A 20,961-nucleotide genomic window follows, 5' to 3' on the forward strand; every position below is an offset into this window, starting at 1 on the left:
ACGCATGCATCCTAACAGCTCACACGGAGGCTTGTCGCCCCTCTGAATGAATGTGGATGATCTAGTTGTTTTATACGCACACGCACAGACAGGACTACACACAACACACATGTAGTGGTGCATGGAAGTCACTTCCTGTATGTTCTTTTAGTGTTGTCTTATCAAAGAAATTATATCATACATGATGATATTTGATTATGTGCAACCGATTGCGGTGAGCAACTACTTTGCATGATGTTACATCAAATACATCTCATAACCTCCAATAAAGGAAGTAGCTTTTAATTATTACAGCAATACTTCACCCAAAAAGCATCTTTTGTATGTCAAGTATTCTTGAGTACAATGGAGCTCACGTTTTCGCTGCTGCATAGCTTCTTTGTGACTCCACAACGCAGAAAGAGCCAGCCACGTATACTTAGCTTGATGCTAATGGTGTCCCAGAGTCGTCAGCTGAAAAACAGTAAAAAAAAAACCCGTCAATTTACAAACACTTGAGTGAATCGTTCGGTATAATCCATGTCGTTTTTGTTCAGCCGTATGTTCAGTAATTCACGAACACTTAGAGCTGCTTTGTTAGCGCTGAGTAGTTGATGTTCACGGTCGCTGCAGGCTGGAAGGGTTTGTTCGTTTTTAGGTCAAATCAAAGTGTTTGTGGATTCCTGAATATATCACTGGACAAAGACACGACCGGCTCTTTCTGCATTCTAGAGTCACAAAGATGTCATGCAGCAATGAAAAAAATGCAAGCATCAAGAATTGTGAGTAATTGAAATGCAAAAAAACCAAAAACTTTTAAGATGAGGTTTGGGTTTAAATTAGTAGGATGTAGTTTTTTTGTTTTTTGTTTTTTTTTTAAGAATACTGCTGAGTGTCATTTTCACCATCAGCATGCAGTGTGTCAGCAACGCCATGTTCTCAGGGTGTTTTGGTGGAATGGCTGCTGATTGGCTGTACTGTCAGATCTCCGGACCCCCTGCTGACGTAGCTGTGTTGTGTTCCAGATGGTGATTGGCCAGCAGTCGAGCGGCAGCAGCAGTAACCTGACGGAGCTGCAGGTGGTCAATCTGGACGCCGCGCAAAGCTCCAAGAGTGACTGATGGCCGGCCGCAGCTGTTTAGCACGCACGCGCAGAGACTGACCTGTTTATTTATTGCTGCCTTCCTACACACATCACACTTCTGAATGTGACTTTATCATACATATACTCACAAAATCAAGGGCATATGTGTGGCTGACCCTTATACAGTATGTTTTGATATATAAATATATATATATTCGCAAATGCATAGGAAATGTATCACTACATCCATCATGGGAAATATATTTTCTATGCGGTTAGATGGTGTTATTTTTGTGTGTGTGTGTGTGTGTTTTCTGTTTTTTTTCATTGAAAATGTAATGACACACACTGCAAGGTGCCAGAGTTTCACACCAGCCAAAGAGACGTTTGTCTGAATGTTCCAGTGTGAGCTAATTGTGCACAAACGCGCTTGTGTGTGTGTGTGCGTGTGTGTGTGCGCGCACGTGTGCGCGCGTATATCTGAGGTTTGTAAATGGGTGACGAGACGCTTATTGATGTTTAGAAATGTACATACTTTTTTTTTAAGGATATCTCGTATTTTTGGCCTGGTTTAGCTTGTGTATCAGCATGTAGTTGTTTTTTACGTAGTGGTTTTGTATGTACATTACAAGATTTGCATAAAGAAATGAATTATTTACATGTATATGTAAATTAATTTAATGCATCATAAGTTGACATACTGTCGGGGGTTTTTACTACAGGACGGAGACAGAACGCTGGATGTTTTTCTGTATTTTTTGATTGTGACACTTGTAAGCCTTCAAATAGGAGCTTTGTCTTAAAATGTAAAAAAAACACAAAAAAAACAGGATATTTATGATTTTAGGACTTTGCTGCAACAGCAGTGTGTTGTTTCCTCGTGCAACTCTCTTTGGAGTGCAGAAATCGTGCATGTGTGTTAAAAACCCTTGACAATCTGATGGAAATGACGTGCAACTTTGAGCAAAAACAAAAACCATTCATCAGCGTAGAAACAAACAGGTCATTTTTAAGCATTAAAAAAAAGCCACTCGTTTGTTTCCTTTAATATTTAAGTTCATATTGTGTTTACTTCATCGACGATGACGATGATGCAGTCCCGAGGCCGACAAACGAGTTCTGTTGGGAATGACTGTCACAGGAGCTTTGCCTCCAACAGAACGTTGATTCATGTGATGATGACGAAGCTACTGACTCCAGCTGCAGCATCTGTGAATGAGAAGTGGTGATGACACTGTATAGACGCGACTGTAATCTGGTACCTTGTCTGGAACCACAATCTGATTTTTGTAAGTACGAACTCATTTCAGGTGCTTGGAAGTGTTACGTGTTGTAGATCAGAGCCACCTTTGCTGACTGCAGTTTGGACCTCCTCAGTAATGAACCAGGTTATTCGACTGAGCGCCTTTTTTCTGCACCATAGTGCCTCTTTTCAAGTCACTGCAAAAGGGAAATTTAGTATTTATTTCTACACCACGTACGATGATTCACTGCTGTCCAGAGTTTTAATTTACACCGGATTAGCTGGATGACTGAACATAGCCGGCTTATAACCAAAGAGAACCTGACACGGGATAAAAGTGACCCACACCAGACGTCCGTCTATGTGATGTGGGCCTGGTCATCAGTCCCTGGTGGTTATTAGAAATATCTTTCAAGGGGATTATTCAATAGGATTTGTGGTTTTCACTTTGCCCTTGAAAACTGAAAGGTTATTTTGTGTATTTTTGTTTTGTTGTACAGACATTTTGTAATAAAAAAATAATGAAATGTTTAAAGAATGACCACATTTTTGGCTGAGGAAACTTTTTTTTTTTAATCAGAATGGAGGGGAAAAAAAAACAAAAACGTTGTCCTTAAAGGAACCGAACACATTTGTTTATCTGCAGAAATGAAGACAGCTGAGAAGGAATAAATAAACCCTTCGCCTCCGAGTACAAGAGACGGCTGTGATGGCACGCCGATGACTCAGCGAGGCACCGGGCGGCAGAGGGAACGAGCGCGCACCTCAACACAATTATGACCATGACAGAGAATCCCATTCCACACCGATCGGAGGAAAGCAGCGATGAAGAGGAGACATGATTAAATGCAGCAACAGTGATTGGTCTAAGCTGAAGAAAGAAAATCAATTGGCATCAGATTTAGACTGAGAGTCTTATACGTCTTCACAAACCGACAAAGTAACACAAGATCACAAGAAATCCCCAGTGAAGCTGAAACTCCCCAAATACCGAGTGAGTCCAGGAGATCCACAGTGAATAAGGCATGACGTCTCGACCCCTCGGGTGGCCCGACCGCCTTTTTCTTTCGTCCAACAATGAAAAATAAAGTAGAAGCATGCATTTACACCAGGTAGCATATCTCTATTGCTATTGTACACACACAATATACAACTGTACACACAAGTTGGAAAGATAGCCGATTAAAAATGTGCATGATCGAGACTTTTAAAAACAATCCATTAAAATAGAAATGTTACTCCTGGTACATCAGATCTTTTCTCTTTTTCTTTTTCTTTTTTTTTTTTTTTTTGGTTTATGAAAGAAAACATTTGGAAAATGTGACTATTTACATTATGAACAAAGATGAAGAAAGAATTGTGCAAATTTGATTCCATGCAAGTTGCATATGTAGCTCAGGCGCTCGAGGGATGTGATGGAAAAAAATAACTTTGAATGACTTTACATTTTCTCTCTCACACGCTCACACACACACACACACACACACACACGTGTAACATTGAAAAGCATCTTAATTTAGACTCATTTAAATCTTGTACAAACTGATTTTTAAGTTATAAACACCCGACCAGGATTAAAGAAGCAATAATACACAGCAAACATGTCTGCACCGTCCCAGAGGAAAACCAATACTGCTATTAAATACCAGCCCTCACTGGAGGGCGTCCCCAACAGGGTCAGGACCCCCCACCCAGCAACAGAACACTGGGTCATGAGAACATTTACATGTTGAAATCACAAAGTCTTTTCACCAACGCGACGCTTCCTAGAAAAATAATAAATGAGCGAGCATTGAAAATGGAAACGAGTGCAGCTTAATGAGGTCCATGTGCAATATCACATACATTTGCTTCATTCACCATTTCATGAACAAACACGTTGGATGGTGACATCTTTGGGTGATGACGACACAAAGAAAGAGAGACGTGAAGTAGATAGCGACAGTTTAGTCAGTGTCACTAGCTTAAAAGCAGGTTTTTTTTCTTTTTCTTAATACAACATTGGTTAAAAAGGCAACCTGAAAGCAAAGAAATAAATAAGACGACTTGGCATTTAAAACCAGAGTGTAGTATCATAAATACTACGATGTAACTGTGTGAGGCGTCGGAGGGTAGTGGGCAAGTTTCCTGTCAGACACGTGAGGGGTTCTGAGAGAACTTTTTCAGAGGGAAACAATCGTCTGTAACTGAAAGGTGTGGTTCCACACTAAGGCAATGACGTTAAGGAACAGGACTACAAATAAATACACACGTCTTTTCTTCTGGTGAGGGACGGATGGTGGAGGAGCAGTGGTCCCCCTGCACCTCCACCTCCATCCTCCTCCAGCTCCAGCTTCTCCTCTGCTGGCGGGGGGTGGGGGGGGGGGGGGTCGGGGGGCAGTGTTTGTGCTCTCTGACCAGATGTTTTGTGATGATGATGTCAGAGAGGTTGTGAGACACCACGTGGGCCACACCAACAGTCTCTCAGGGTGGACCACTCAGTGGTAATGTTTGCTGACCCTGTGTCACCGAAGCCGGCACAACCCAGAGGTCCAGTTCTCTCCCGACCCGTCTGTCCTGCCGAGGCAGACGCATGAACAGCAGCTAGATTATGGCGAGGAAGACGCAGACGAGTGGTATTTAACGAAGGCAATGGCTGCCAGCTCTTTACAGAACTCCTCCAGCACGATCACGCCCTCCAGCAGGGTCATGTGGTCGATACTAGAAGAAAAGCAGAACGATCAGAAACTGATCCAACAAAAGTAAGGTCAGAGGGTACAGAACCACAGGCGACGTACGTGATCCCCTCCGGCTCCAGGCCCAGTAATCTCTTCCTCACAAGCAGCAGTTTGGGGGTGAAGTCCGGGATACGCTGGATCCTCAACATGAGATCGCCAACCACCTGAAACAGGAAAGAACAGGAAGCAGAACAAAGAAATCAATCCCTGTACGATACACCACACCAGGAAATGGTTACCAGCTTGGGGGGGCACAACTTCCACCAAAGTTTCACTGTGTTGAGCAGATCTGCCCCTCTATGTTACAGGTTCTTCCTTGGCGTGTGCTACACCCACCAAGTTTGGTGTAAGTTGACCGGAAAGTTTTTAGGTGTTTACAGATGAGCTGCACTGATCACATGACCTGTAAGAAGACTGGACTACAAAGGAGATCGGTGGGTTCCATCTTAAACGCTGTGTGTCTTCCAGTAGCAAGCAGGCTCAAAGATGTTGAAGATGTAAAGATTCTGATAATCAACTCCAAAAGGTCTTTAAAAACTCCCCCCGTAACGGTAAGAGAAGCCCCATCTTACCCTGACGATGACGGAGAACAAAGACCTGCAGCCAGGAGCCAGGTTGATGTACGGGTCCAGCTGGTACTCGTGCAGGTGGGGGTGTGGCAACATCGCTAGTTTGGACAAAACGGCGGTCACCTGCAGGTTGACATCGTAGGGCTGCGGGGGACACAGACACGGACACAGACGCAGACACAGACACGGACACAGACACACACACAGAGGGTGTAAAATGAGCCCATTAGTGTGACGTCCAAACTGGTGCAAACAAGCCCTGAGGTTCCTGGAGCTGCAGTCAGCCTCCGGTTCTCTATCAGGGTTCTTCATTAAACCCATTCAGGATCAGTTCTACAAGTCATCACAGGGACTCCGCTTACTCAGCAGCTCTTTATCTCTACATTTTTCATTGGTGGGGGAAGGAAATGTGTTGATCTAAACTGACAGAAGGAATCTGGTCGTACATGTCAAACTGGCTCAAGACCTTTCACTGACTCTAGATATGTTTACAGCTTGAACAAAGCAGTGCATGTGAGCGAAACCAAACGGACCTGGTCGAGGATGCGACCCATCCTGTCAAAGAGGACCTTGAGGAAGTGACCCTCAAAGAACGGGAGCTCCAAGTTACACTTCTCGAAAGGCTTGGGGTTTCCTCTCCAGTCCCAGCGCTGACAGACCCCGCAGTAGTCCCGGAACTACGGAGAGCAGTTCATCCAACGTGAGTTCACAACTGATGAGAAAGACGAGTGAAAGAAACGGAAAATAGAAGAGCGCTGACCTGTCGGTGCGCGTCTCTGAGGTAGGTGTCGTAGCCCGTTCCCTCCACGTGATACGACGACTTCGCCTCATCAGGAACCAAACACAGGAAGCTGCAGGCAACACAGTTTAACAGCAATGCTCCACAAAACCCCGCGCACACACACACACACGTTTCACCACAGCAACTACACACCTGTTGACAATCTTATGGACTTCAGTCTTCCCCTCACATTTGGAGTGGTCGGGACTGAGTGGAGGCGAGGAGCTCAGCCAATCAGAGCCAGACATCCGGCTGTCTGGAGAGAGGTCGTCGCCAAAGAGTGGATCCTCCTCAAGGTCTCTGCAGGAAAAACACACCAACCATCAGTGAACCTCGCAACTGACCCAGACACTCAACGGCCGATGTTCTTGTTGACGAAGAACACATCCATCAACTTCAGACCTTCGTGATGCATAAATTGAATTCTTAAGACATCGATATTCTCAGTTTGCCATGAAAGTCTGCAACTGAAAGGGGAAAAGCATCATCTACCAGCCTCCACGCCATCAGAGTTCTGCCGTGGAACCGACCTGGTGTTCCAAATATGGATTTACTTGACTATTACAACCTAACAATGACTGAAAGGACCATTAAATATTAATCCTCTTGACACTCTTCAGCTCTCCTCTCTGATGACGACAATCCCGGAGCCACAGTGGTGCATTCAGTGACTGCGTGTTCAATCAAGTTGGTCTTGGTTTTGATTTTTCACATTCCACAGTGAAGCAGTGAGAAGAATACAGAAGCTAATTACTGCTCATGAACTTCATTCTCAGTCATCAGTGGCATCAATTATGGCTACAAGATTTCCTTCAAATCAATCAGAGAAGCTGAAGTGTGGCACGTCTGAACAACACAACATTTTCCGATGCATTCTCTTTATTTCAACAGCAACTGTGTATCAGGCTCAATGAGTTTCCTGAGGGGGTTCAAAGTGCGGTGGCGGGTCCTTACACGGCGTCGTGCGGCTGGCCGTTCTCGAGGGGCTCTCTCTCCTCCTGCGGCTTGTTCTCCAGGTAGTTCCTCTCCTCCAGGTTGCGCAGCACTAAGCTGTGCAGGATGTGCTGGTTGGGTTTCTGGATGAGCTGCTCGAACAGTCGCAGCGTCATGATGCTGATCTGAGGACAGAGGCAGAGGAATCCGGCTTAGCGCTCACTAGAAACCCACAGAATCACGGCGAGCATTTGCTCACTCACAGAAGCATCAAAGAGGTGACTAATCCCCACGTTTTTGTGATGAAAATGTGTGCAACGGCTCCGTCAGATACTAATTAAAATTCATGGCTTTTGCTGCGTCATGTGATTAGTGGAACCAGAATCTTTGAGAGGGAGATGGTGAGCTGCACTTTTAACAAGAAAGAATTTCTGATTCTTGAAAACACAATGATGAAGAAAGGTTGCAACAAGAGAGCCTCCATGAACCTCATCAGCCCATGAACAAGTGACCTGGATGGTAACAATGATAAAGACCTCATCTGACAGGTGGTCACAGTGCTCGATGAGTCGATGTCTGAGGGGGTTCTGGGCAATCGTAGCAGGAGTCTCTGCCTCTCTCTCCTCTCCCAGCAGGAAGTAAACCATCTCCTGCAGCAGAGCCTCGGACGTCACCTGCCGGATGATCCTGTTCAGCAGAGCCGTGGAGGTCAGGATGCCCACCTCCGACCTACGTGCAAACACAAAATAAACACACCAGGGGTGTTTATGTCCTGACACTGATAACACACCAACAACGCTGACACTCCAGGAGAAGAGGATTGATGGATGAGTCAAGACAAGACTCACGTCTGCATGAGCTGTGGTTCCATCACAGAGACAAAGAATCTTTCTCTCACCGCTTTTGCCATGACTGAGGCTGCTGACTGGAGGACACCAAAAAGAAAAAAAGCAACAAACCACTGAGTTGGTGGAGATGCTGTCAAGAATATGACACATGAAAACACAGTGACTCAGCTTAGTTAAAGACCTTCTGAGCCTCTTTGATGAGTTGGTCGCAGTAATCGAGCCAAGACAGGAAGGAGATGAGAGCCCTCTTCCCTGTGAAGATGGCAGCATCCTCCTTCAGGTTATAAACATCCAGGCTGAAAGGAAAGAAAGGAGAACAAGTTATTACAATCCTGATGCTATTTACAGGCATCAAACACAAGTGAACAGCAGCAGCATCACAGGGCAACAAAGTAGCGGAGGAAATTTGGACTATTTTTTCCAATAATGCTATTGATGTGTTCTGAATAAGGTGTCTTAATTTCAATTAACTTACCCCCAGTTGACAGACTCCACCGTCTCGATGTCCAGGGGGTCTATGGACTGGGGGAGGGCTTTATAGAAGGCAACCAGCCTGTCAGTCAGAAGCTCACAGAGCTCAGTGTTTTCAGTCAAACACTTGGCAGCTGCTGGCTCCGGGAGACTGACCAGCAGCATGAGGCCCTCGCAGGCCTTCACCACGATCCTGCCATCCTGAGGGAAGAAGAAACAGACATCTCACGATTACGACCTCACCACACAGCGAGAGGGACGACAAACACGTGACCCGGAAGTCTTCAGGTTCCTCACCGGGCTCTTTGTGAGGTTGAGCAGGGAGGAAACCAGATTGTAATTGTTGCTGTTATTGTTGTTGCCGACTGGACTACAGCTGGAGGCGGCAGTGGCAGCAGCCTGTGGCTCTGCTGGGCTGTCAGCCTGCTCCTCTACTGAAGTCTGACCCGTATCTGGAGCCAAAGCATTCTCCTTCACCCCCCCTCCCTCTCCAGGATGCTTTGTCTCAGGTCTCTTTGACTTGTTCTACAGGAAACACGACAGACAAGGAGATAGTAGCTTAGCTATGTTTGGCGCAAGGTTCCTACAGTTTCTAATACTGCAAACGATGAATATTCATCAATGTGCTCGCTATGATGGCATAGCAACCCACCTCGAGGAAGAAGTTGACAAGATATGGATCTTGCTTCAGTTTGGCACAGACTATACAAAGGAACTGGATCTCTTCGTTTTCTGTCGGAGCAGCTAGCACCTCCCCACACAGGCGGATCAGTTTCTGACGGAGGAGAATATGCTACAAGTCAGTTACACAACCTCTCTGGCACTAAAGTGCTCTGAGGAAGAGTGAAATCCTGATTCACCTGTACAGGTCTGTGGACATTGATGTGTGGCAGGAGAGGCTGGCGAATGTGCGCTAGCAGCTTTGTGTAGAAGGTGAGCACCTGCTGCTTCATCCCTGGGGGACACTGAGAGGAAACCAGACACACGCATCATGCTACAGCGGGTGTGACTGATATCTGTCGCTGAAACCTTTTAAGAGTCCTGACACTGAATTATATTCAACATCGTGTGGAACATGATGCATCATTCCTGAAGTTACCAACACATGACTGCCTTACATCTGCCTTGCCCAAAGTGTAGAGAGTCTCCAGGATCTTATGGTGCAGGAGATACTCCATGCAGGGTCCAGTCTCTCCAGACTCACGTTCCCCTTCCTCCTGAGTCAGGATGTCCAGCATCTGTTCCAGGTGGGATGGGATGTTCGTGTCTGTAACTGGGGCTTTGTCATCTAACACCGAGAAAGAAGCAATCACAGCTTCAGCATGTTGGCGGACAGACACACGAGACGTGCACATCTTCATCACACGTTGAAAATTAAGGCTTGGCTGAAGTTATTTCACCTTGCTAGGCGTCTTTGTTCAACTCAAAAAACAAAAGCAAAGCTGCTACACCTCAAAGCTGCGGTGAGCAGTCCTCTCAAATCCAGCTGCTCAACGTTTCTAAGATGCAAAATCTGTTTTCTAAGCCTCCGCTGAGCGTTGTTAAGAGATTTAAAAATTAAAATTCCTCTTTATAAAATTGATGCCATGATTTTCAGATTCATTAGAAATGGAAACACACCAAGGATTGGCAAGTAATTCTTACAGAGACCTGAGAAGCTGGCAGGAGAAGCTCTGCCATATTTGAGATTTTATTACTGGGCAGTCAATATAAGAATAATACAATTTTGGCAATAATTTGCATCACACTGCTCCGACTTCAATGGAGGCTGCTTCCTGTGGGCCAATGTCACCTTCTGCGCAAGCTCACTCTCCTAGCAACAGCTCCTCTTCAGTCTATGCTAGGAAAGTAATTGTTCATTCAATGAGAATGTGGAACCAGTTCAGGTGTTGTTATGGTCTTCAAACACACTCCACAGCGGCTCTTTTAATTACAAATCACACTTTTCTCCTTTCTGCAGAGAGCCAAAGCTACTTTTGTTTACATTGATCAACTCTATTGTTAACTCTTGTCCAGGCAGATCAGATTAGTAAATGTGTGGAGTCATGAAGGTCACCCTGCTCAAAAATCACATGTCAATTACGAGTCAGACAAAACTCTGTAAAACCACAGACTCTGATCAACATCAACATTCGTCATAAAGAATCAAGATTTTCCGACGCCAAAATGAACGGGGATGAGATGGAAAGCTGGAAGGTGGACTTAAAGAGCACTGAGTCGATAACATAGATGGCGGTGCCTAACCACTAAGTATTTATGTAACCTGACACAAGTGCACAGTGTTAAAGTGCTACTTGCACTGATCCCACAGGCAAGCGTGAGCGAAGCACTGCTTTCCTCTAGAGCTGCTTAGCGTTGGTGAAATCCAGGGCTAACTCAACCAGCATGGCATTCCCCGCATATTTCCCAAGAGTGCATTTCTGTCTGGACTGTCTTCATTCCTTTTATAAAAACCTGTGTTCACTCTGTATAAAGTGTTGCTATTGTATCAGGTGATAAACAAGCCCATTCTTAGATGGTCTTGTTTATCCATAATTGTGGCCGCCGAGAACAAAACAAGCCAAAAAGAAAATGCTTTATGTTTGACTGCCGTTGTTCGTACTGATGGCAACAAGCTGGAAAGCCCATCGACCTCTGTTGATACGCTCCCAACAACCGCAACAGGGGTTCTTGTTCATAATGTCTGTTCTTACCTGAAGTCTCAATGTAATAATGTGTAATGGCCTTCCAGTGGTAGACAAAGTCCTCCTGCAATGGAAGCGATGGTGCAAGCTGAAAAAGAAAAATAGTAAACAAACATATTTAATGATTATTCAACAGACAGACGTTTTAACACAAAGACAAAGTGTCTACACCTGCATCGTTTTAATGAAATGTCAGACTGACGTCACTGCTGTTGAGATGGGAAGATGTATGCTCCTCTAGAACAGTCCTTTTATTTTCACGGATATTTTCTTCTAGTTTTAATGACTCTACCATGGAAAAGTACAGGGAAAAGATGACTTTCATTACTGGGTGCAGATCTCAGATGGGAGACGGAGCTCAGCTGCTTCTAGGAATTTCTCCTCTTCCAAAAGTCCCAGCAGGGTTTAGGCTATCCACAACTCTCATCTAAACTACCAATGAAGCCAATTATGCAACAGTAGACCGTTAAATGTAGCTGACTGGAATATGTACCTTAAAGCCAAAAGCCAAAAGACCATAGTTTGAACCATTTGACGTGAAGGAGCTTGCCAACAGCTGTCTTCGGGCAGGTAGCTCACCGTTTCTTGCCAACTTACCCAGCAGGCTGAGTAACACTGAGCTTTTCACCGAGCTGTAGGGTCCAGGTTACCCTTCTAACACCACCATTACGACGTTTACACAACCTGAAACAAGTATGTTCCACCATTTCGACATCGCTTCTTACGATGAGATCATGTTGGGTGAAATAATATCGCTAGCTACAACATTCGCTTCCCGTTAGCGGCTAGCAGCTCAGCTTGGCAAGGTACATTTAAAACCGATTAGGGACGATATCCAGGGATAACCGGGGGGAAAATGTTGGTTATGTTTACGAATAAACACATATATGCGTTCTGTAGCCAATCAAGACAAATATGTTACCAGCACAACAAACACAGTGCTAATATTAGCTTAGGCTAGTTAGCCTGCTGGTTAGCAACGTATCTCTAATGCTGACGTTATGATATCTGATGTCTAGACGACCAAAGGCCCATTTCAGGTGAAGTAAACATAACACAAAGACAATAAATAAGGTATAAGAGTGTGCTTTTGTCCGGGACTCACCGCTTCCACGGCATGCTGGAGAATGGACGTAAATTTGGAGAACATTTTGTTCTTCGACTGGACTATTTTCTCCCGAGAAGACCTAGAGAATTCCTCTATCTTCTTCTTCCTGTTGCTACCGCCTCGATCCAGATTGGATGCTTCATACAATGACCCTTGTAACGAAAGAATAATTGTAAGCAATAAAAAACCCTTTTTAACACTTTACTGGCCACAGGATTTCACAGGCCATAGGCACAACCGCTGTAAACAAGACGTCTACAAGTAACGTATCCTCCTCCTGAGCTCACTTTGGACACGGTGGCACTTCCCTCTCCAAACACTACTGGTTTTAACCACTAGGGGGCGCAGGAATACACGACACTGACGTGTAATTAGTGGAAACGATCAATGCATACAAATGGGACAGGCGGCCAATTCATTCAATGAGTAATCAATGTTTTCAACTTGGAAATCAATGAGCCAAAAGCAAGTTATTGAGCAATATAGGTTACGGCATTTTAAGAAAAGCAAATCCAAACCGAAAAAAAGTCAATTATATGTGGACATAAGTAAACGATTAATTAAAATGAGAAGATTTTTCATACATTGGGCTGAGGTGATGCTTTTTTAATATGCTCTCTTCCATACGAAGTGGTTGAGGATTTAAATTTCGTAAATATTTGTCAAATTGGTGGATAAAATGTGACAGAATGGCACTTGGAGAGGCTGTCAAGTTGATTTACCAACTACCGCGTCCAGAATAGCACCGTCATCCTCGGCACTAGTCGCCGCTTTAACGGTAAAGTAAGCTGCAGAAAAGGAATTACAGGAATTATTTAATTTTATAGAACTCCGCCATACTGTGCTAGTATGTTCAAATATGGACAAAAACTTGGAAAATCAGAAGGATGCTGTGTGTTCCAGGACACGCCCTGCCGCTAGAAAGTGCTCTCTCCATCGCGCAGACTAGTCTAGTCTACCAAACCCCGGTTCTCCTGCGTTTTATGGCGGTACACGAAAACTTCCAGTCGTCCTCAGATAGAACCGGGCTGTCAGGCTGTCTTCTGCCCTGCTTCCACGCTGCAACGGAGCATCTGGTCCCGTGAATCTCGGCGGAGAAAAGAGAGAGACTACCTACCGGGCATGTCTGCTGCTAGAGGTGAGTATCTTTTGCCGCAGAAGCCTTCATATCATAGATGGGAGAAAAGTCTTCTAAATGTGTGTAGGAGGGGGATCTCGGTTCAAGGATGGATGATGAACGGAGCCCATTTGCGTCGTCTTTCGGAGGGATCAGGCTGTGATCATGACACTGATACTGTAAGTAGGTTACACCGGTGCAGAGCTGCCTGAAACTCTTGCTGCAGCCTCCTGTCGTCAGCCTGTAACTTACTTTGATGATACTCTCATGTCACCCATAATCATGTGAATATCATCTTTTATATTAGGGATGGTGCATATTATTTAAAAGCTACACAGCCTGATAACTGACTGGTTGTGAAACATTTGGATTGTGGCGTTTGAGATGCCTGCCATTGGAAAAAGATGAATTTTTTTTTTTTTTTTAGATTGTCTTTTGAGCATAATGCAGCTGAAAGCTGCAGGTGGAGGATGTTTGTTCCCATCACAGTGGCCTGGATTTGTGTCAGGTGATCAAGAGCCTCCAGCTGTTGCTGCTGCAGGTTATTGGTGTGCCTGGCAGACCAGGAGCTGGAGATAGAAGCGATATTGACCTCAAGGTTGGTGTGTTATCATGGGTCTGATCTGAAAGCTCAAAGCCTGTTTTCTGTGTCACTGTCCGTTGACTTTGACCTCTCCCCATCACGGATGTGCCCTACTGCATCTGACCTCTCAGGCTGCTGGTGGGGATCGATGGAGCAGGGTCCACCGCCCGTCAGCCCCCCTACACAGACCTGATTAGCAGGCTTAAGCCCCTGCAAGCAGCCACTCATTATTCATGAGAAGTAGCTTTACACACTCTAGTCAGGTCTCCATTATCCCTCTCACCGATTACACCAGTGGGATGTCATCAGTCTGTTATTTCTGCTAATTCAGGCACCAATATTCATATATATATATATATATATATATATATATATATATTTATATATATTTATTTATTTATGTATGTATGTTATACAATAATCTGTATAACACATAACATGATTTCAAATCAAACAAAACACTGCAAAACTCATTAAATAATGCTGTTTTTAGAGAAAAAGAATCGGCGCAGATGTGATTAATTAACAGCTGAAGTTCATTTTTAAAGCAGTATGTCAAACATTTTCCAGAGTTGGTGAGCTTTTATCATAGGATAGTAAATATAATATTTATAATGTGATACGTTTTGTATTTTGTATTTTGAGGTATTTGAGAGCCAAAACAGGCTGTTAACACACGAACGATGTCATAAACAACTAGAAGGGCTTGGTTTTGCTATTTTCCTCCCCAGTTGCACTTCAGCAGTTCAGAGCTGTCCTGGCCCTCTTGCTGCTCCATGGAGCACCACTGACTACTTGTGCATCCTTTCGCCTGATGATGAGGAGTTTCACCAGGAGGATGTAGCTTGTGCCAAGGTCATGCTATCCTCCCTCCCCCCCAGTTCACACCCTAGACCCTCAGAGCTCAGGCCCCCTGGGTTGCCACACTTCAAACCTGACAAACAGAGATTTCTGGCAGCAGTAGTCCATCTCAGTCTGTCTTCTCAATCATTCAGATATCATGAGCTGGCTGTCATTATCACTGACATCATCCAGCCACAGCGCTACGTCACCTAGCGTCGCCCCCGTGAGTTCGTGGGAGGCTCAGTGACTCTTCCTGTCTCTGTTCCTGACCTCGGTCACCATGGCAAAAATACCACATTGCTTTGGAAGCCATTCCAGGGTAGGATATCATCTCTCAAGACTTTTGTGGTGTTGTTGTAAATATCTTGAAGTAAGACGACTAAGAGCTGAAACTTGTTGGGCAGTTGAAACATTTCCGTCCCTTCCAGGAGCTCCTTGAGGGGGGCAGCATGGCTCAGAGGTAGAGTGGCTGTCTAGCAACTGAAGGGTCGCTGGTTCCATCCTCACTTCCCCCAAGAACCATGTCCAAGTATCCTTGAGCAAGATACTGAACCCCTAACTGCTCCTGATGCCCAATGTCAGCTGGGACAGGCTCCAGCCCCCCAGCCCCCCCCCATGACCCTTCATGAATAAGCGGTATAGGAGATGGTGGGGTGGATGGAGCTCCTTGAGTGTGTCGGCGAGCATCAGCCAGCGCTGTGCTCTCAGCCTCATCTTTTACCTTGGCACCGATTCGCTTCCATTAGTGACCCCACCTTAAATACGCACTGGCGGGCCTGGCTGCTGCTGGCTGGGCCTCTCAGCCTCATCATGTTTCCATGGCTGTTTACTTTTGTCTCCAACCTCTTTCAGTTGTTATTCTGCTGGTGTCGACTGTGTATTATTTCAAGAAATGCCGTCTCAACCTGGGAGCAACCGCCTATGAATTTGAGTTGGGGGTCACATGAACTCATTTTAGGGACAGCTGAGTGTTTCTCATCCCTCATTTACATTTTCCATCATAATGTGGGAATTCACCTAAAAAATTTCCGCGGTTGTGCCATTTTAAATAATCTTTCCACTTGTTTTTTTTTTTTTCACAGGCAGCTGTTTTACTGCCACTGATTCTTTTAGTTGGCTGTTCGTATGTGGATGGATTTATTGGTAATTCTTCTCAACTCCACCGCAGAATCTTAAACATGGCAGAGGTCATGTTTTTGTTCAGTTCTCTTCCACTACTTAAGTCGACTCGTCATATTTCAGTCCTGACTTTATTGGCTTTTTCAAGGCATTTAATGTTTTTCGTCTTTTCAACTAAATCCAGTTTTAGTGTACAGTAGATTGCACTCTTTACTGTTTTGTTTCTGTATGAATGGAAGTCATGAGGACTTATGTCAGCCCAGAGAAAGTGGGGACTCTGTTTTCCTTGCTCTCTTTTGGGAGTATTGCCAAGCACAAGACAGTTACTCATTGAATGTTTTTCCCCTTTCAAGTACCCAGGAAACATTTTTAAGCTCACAAAGATGTTTTGCTCACCATTGCATCACTTCTTTGTGACTCCAAAATGAAGAAAGACCCAGCCATGCATATTTAGCTCAAAGCTAATGGCTAATAACTACAGGAAACCTGTCCATAAAAGTCTGTTTTATAAACAAAAGCGCAGCATCCAGAATAAGCCACGCCTTCACCATCCAGTCCTACGCTCACTAATCCAGAAACCCTCTGAACTGGGCTGGAGACAAACACTATAACCCCTCCACACTTGTTCACGGTAGGGCAGAGCGTGACCAGCTGGTGCATTCATTTGCACCAGTCACAGCTCTGTTCCCAGTCTTCCTCATCAAATCAGCTCCCGCCCCGCCCTCCCGCTCTCACACCTGTTTCTTGTTGTGACATTTGTCATTTGTAGTTCAGTTTCTCATTCCCTGCATTGCCAGATCCTGTAGTTCACCTCACCTGATTTTCTCTACCTGCTTGCTGCCTTGAACCTGTTTTGTAGATTGTTTTGTTTTTCATGAAATCCATCCAGGTCTCTCTTACCTCCCTGAGACTGCTGCGTTTGCCCCCACACCAACTGAGAGTTTGTTAGCGAGTTTTCTGTTGTGGGTAGTTGGGACCTATGGAAAGATTTCGATACACACAGCCAATATATCAATATTGTACTCATATGATCAGCTGAACGTTACGCCATCTCTTCCGTTTACGAATACAAGCAGACATGTGCCAGGGCTGGTGTGGGAAAAAAAAAAGACAGAGAAAAGAACCAAAACAGATGATGCAGAAATGAGGGATTGGAGAAATGAGTGAAAAAGTAATTAGATAATTAGAAAACAACAAACTCAAGCTGAGCAGTTCTATTATACTGTGGTTTCCATGGCTGAGAGTACCACATATGGGGGTGACGTTTAAATCTGTTTTATTCCCATTTTAAAAAGACCAGCCATGTACTTTTTCCATGCTAAGATCTAAATTTAATAGTCTGGGTATCGTGCTACCATCAAGTGATTCGCAGCAGACAAAGCCCTCCTGGGACCTGCTCTACCTCCCTCCGCTGCCCCGCCCTCACCCACAGCAGGGTTAGCACATCTGTACCTGTTACACTGCGGTGTGAGTCGGCTGATCAATGGTGGGTGAAAAAGGAGGAACGGCTCCACTCTGCAGTAACCCAATCTGATGCCTCCTCCTCCCTATCTGACCGCTGGAGAGGGCTGCTCCACCAGCACGACCCTCAGCATCAGCACTTTTCTGTGTGTGTGCGTGTGTTTTTGTGTGTGTCTGTTAGTGTGTGTGAGTGTTTCTGTGTGCGCGCGCATGCATGTGTCCCGGCGAAAGACTGAATAATTGATGAGCGAGGGAAGGAGTGGAAGCATTGCCGGACGGGACGGTGTGTGTAGGAGTGTGTAGAGATGGGGGAGAGGAATACAGTCAGGCAGGAGCCTGGCTACGATGGGCTCTGCAACTACGCCCAAAAAATCACCTCCTGCTTCGGACTGGATGGTAAGACTGAAGGGGGAGGGAGGAGAGAAGGAGGGGGATTCTTTGCTTCTCTGAAAATGTTTTCTGTGCGATGCTGTTTTTTTTTTTTTTCTTCCTGCGTGCTAACTTGTATTCCAGCACGTATGTGTTGACATGTGAGTGTGCGGGTCGCTGTATCATAGCTAACACAGAGTGGATGACAACTGGAGGGCAGTGGCTCACTGCAGCACAGTAGCATGTCCTCAGCTCCACTCTGGTCCATGTGTCTGCATGTGTGGGTGGAGGAGTCACACTTTCCCTTTTATCTGGAAAGAAAGTCTGGTGAATGAAGATGCATCTGTCTCAGTAACTGATAATGTGTCCTGATAAATGTTTAGGAGGGAGCTCCAGACATCCCATCTCTGTTCACCCTCTCAGACAAAGAGGAAATTCATTACATTTGAAGTGCAGGCCAAGCCCGACCTCTCCAGACTGCCAGGATATTTTATGCATAGTCATTGTCTGCTGATCATGAATACGTTACTCAGTGATTTCTTTCTTTTGGTGGAGGGAGTTTTTCTGTTTATTTGCTTTTGAATCGCTGCATATTTAGATGGCTGTTCTGTGTGGAAGCGTTCTGCAGCAAAAAAAGAAAAAAAGAAAAACTCTTGATTTGGGTTTAACCACATCAGAGCCGAGGGGGCTTATCTTGTTTTTGTTGAGTTTGCTCTGATTCTCCCTCGCCATCGTCTATCATTTCACCTCCCACCAGGACACGGCGATGACGCAAAGCGTACCTCTCACTGATCCTCCAAGACGGTGAATGTGAGGAATTTTTATAAAAATGTGAAAGAAGGGAAGTTTATCAGTACATTTCTTTGCGGATATCTGTCTTGAGACAAACGTTAGATGGTTAGGAGATTAAAAACACAGAACTTGTCTTCTCACTCAGTACTAAATCTTACTTGACGGTGATTTTATTGGATGATAGTGATGTTTCCACCTGGCTGCTGATGTAGTTACAGTATCCTCTCTGTTCTGAAGGAACATGCTGATGATAAACAGAGGGCATGTGCATTGTTGGCTGCTGCTTCTGACCTTGCAAAGGTCTGGCAAACTCCCAGAGTCATCTGTCCTCTACGTGTGTCTTAGATCATTGCGATGCTGCGTGACTTTCAACCAGTCACGCAGAAATATTCCCATACGCTGAAGTAACATCAGTCGTAAAACATTTTCCCAATGAATTTTTGTTGTTTAGACTCTCTTAAATGTGAACGCGGGAAACAGGGGTCTCTTCCAGATGTGTGGCGATGCATGCCAGGTTCCCTCAAGCGGTGACACTTCCATCAAGCTAACCTGATGTGGAACTACCTAACCCCACCCAGAAGATAATCATAGGCTCGACGTCAGCTCTAAGCTGCTTAAGGCACCAGTCTGGTTGGGCTGAAGACACTCATATTATAAGCTTCTTTCCCTGTGTCTCACTCCGCTCCACCTGCGGGAGACTGCTTTGTCATACCTGCTGCCTGAGCCCCCACCTCCAGGTGGATACCAGCACGCCACGGCTGCAGACCTGATTTGACAGGTGGAGGCGTTGCTGCTCATCATCTCCCTGGATATCGCCGCGATTTTTAGCATGTGCTGCTGCGCATCTTGCCATCAAGCTCCGGCTTCTGATTTGTGCCTCTATGAACGCCACCCGTTCTTCATGTCTGAAGGGGACTGCACCTTAGAGCGGGTCTGAGTCTGACCCCTCTGGAGGCTGGCAGACATCTACCTGCAGTGCTTCACCCTTGTCAGTGGGACGGTAGAAAGGGAGCAGGGCACCATGCCCACTCTACCCAACCTCAACACCCTGGGCAAACTGTGCAGCTCCAGCCGCAGCCACAACGTGGACCGCGTGCGGGTGAAACGCAAGAGTTCAGTCAAGCGTATGTCCATCATTGAGGACGGGCATGTTGCTGAGGTCCTGTACCTCATTCCTAAACAGTACATGGAGCAGCTGCCCTACCTGAACCCCAAGGACTACTACCTCAGTGAGAGGCTGAACGATGTTGCTACAGGTAGGACACCAGAGTTGATCTGAGACTTTTATTCTTCCTCTGACTCGCTGTGACTGATTTATCTCCCGCGTTGATGAAGATAACGAAATCAATGAGAGATAATTGAAAATGTTTCCTTCAGCCGTGCTCATTCTTTAGTGGCTGTTGGTTCATCCACCAGTCCTGCAGGTCCGTTTTGCTGCTGCTTCGCGCCGTCTTTGCAAGTGAATTGATTAGTCGATGCTTGGAGATTACTTTATTGTAATTGGATGACAGTGAGTGATTACACCTCATGGGGCTTCTCACACTTGACCCGGGCGTACGTGTGATGGCTCCTTCCTTACGCAATCGCAACTCCATGACACCAAACATTGTCACTGCAAATGATAAAAAAAACTCTCCAGAAATTAATCACAGACCTAGTTATATAATGTAAACGCATCATAACGCAAGGCCGACCTGCTGTGTTTTGCCAAGCACATGACCAGGCGACATGGTGGCTTACATCAGGATTACAACATGGGCATGAGAACAAATCGAGATTTCCAGACCTTATGTATTCTCTGACTTTATGCCAGACACAGTAGTACATTCATCATTGCTTGGCTCTAAGTTGTTTGCAAATATCAAAGACACCATCAGCTCCTTTTTTCTTCATGGTTGAAGTCATATGTCAGGGGTAGATATTGACAGCAAGAACAGGTTCATTGATGCAAATTGACCCGATAGTGAAAGGTCACAGAGGGTCGGGACTAATGGAAGACATGACATTTATTCAGTGAAATCATCAGCGATTGTCTGTAGTTTCAGTGGAGTCTTCCATCATGAATGAACTCTGAAATAAACAAATTCCCCTCTCTTAAAGTTTAAAGTGATACTGCTTAAAGTGACTGATGGCTGACAACTGCTGCAGCAACAAAAAAAGCAGCAAAATTATCCCAAAAAATGTTAATTTATCCACCTGAACACTCAGCAATCCACAATCACTTTGATGTGATTTGGTTGCAGTTGGTTTACAGCTAGAT

The 20,961-nt window shown here is 45.2% G+C and overlaps 3 protein-coding genes across 16 annotated transcripts in view; 2 read left to right on the forward strand and 1 right to left on the reverse strand.

Moving 5' to 3' along the window:
- The window catches only part of srfb (serum response factor b), a 23,287-nt gene extending 20,460 nt beyond the window's left edge, over positions 1–2,827 (forward strand). For all 3 annotated transcript variants that reach the window (XM_086181081.1, XM_086181080.1, XM_086181082.1), the window contains one exon: positions 1,005–2,827. In XM_086181081.1, the coding sequence (XP_086037207.1) occupies positions 1,005–1,100 (96 nt within the window). In that variant the 3' untranslated portion in view covers positions 1,101–2,827. The remainder of the gene's footprint in view (positions 1–1,004) is intronic.
- fhip2a (FHF complex subunit HOOK interacting protein 2) lies at positions 2,690–13,686 on the reverse strand. 2 transcript variants are annotated; one of them, XM_086181068.1, is made up of 18 exons: positions 13,535–13,686; positions 12,415–12,569; positions 11,319–11,397; positions 9,744–9,913; positions 9,486–9,590; positions 9,278–9,400; positions 8,923–9,150; positions 8,630–8,826; positions 8,336–8,450; positions 8,155–8,231; positions 7,843–8,035; positions 7,328–7,491; positions 6,527–6,673; positions 6,353–6,443; positions 6,126–6,269; positions 5,596–5,736; positions 5,084–5,187; positions 2,690–5,006 (listed from the first exon to the last, which is right to left on the reverse strand). In XM_086181068.1, the coding sequence occupies exons 1-18, from the start codon at positions 13,539–13,541 to the stop codon at positions 4,895–4,897; spliced, it is 2,352 nt and encodes a 783-aa protein (XP_086037194.1). In that variant the 5' UTR covers positions 13,542–13,686; the 3' UTR covers positions 2,690–4,894. The 2 variants fall into 2 exon arrangements, with proteins under 2 accessions (XP_086037194.1, XP_086037195.1); XM_086181069.1 differs by lacking the exon at positions 13,535–13,686 and adding an exon at positions 12,705–12,720.
- Positions 13,687–17,609: 3,923 nt separating this feature from the next.
- ablim1a (actin binding LIM protein 1a) overlaps positions 17,610–20,961 on the forward strand; it is a 40,310-nt gene continuing 36,958 nt past the window's right edge. For 10 of the 11 annotated variants that reach the window (XR_015109553.1, XR_015109554.1, XM_086181078.1 and 7 more), the window contains exon 1: positions 19,398–19,957. Coding sequence is in view for 9 of the 11 variants with exons in the window: in XM_086181078.1 (XP_086037204.1) it covers positions 19,723–19,957 (235 nt within the window). In the remaining 2 variants the exon portion in view is untranslated. Of the gene's footprint in view, positions 17,937–19,397; positions 19,958–20,961 lie in introns of those variants that run through there. The other variant, XM_086181076.1, reaches the window with a different exon arrangement.

Source organism: Aulostomus chinensis, chromosome 16 (genome assembly GCF_037954235.1).
Source record: "Aulostomus chinensis isolate RoL2024-O1b breed Wild chromosome 16, RoL_Achi_v1.0, whole genome shotgun sequence".
NCBI lineage: Eukaryota > Metazoa > Chordata > Actinopteri > Syngnathiformes > Aulostomidae > Aulostomus > Aulostomus chinensis.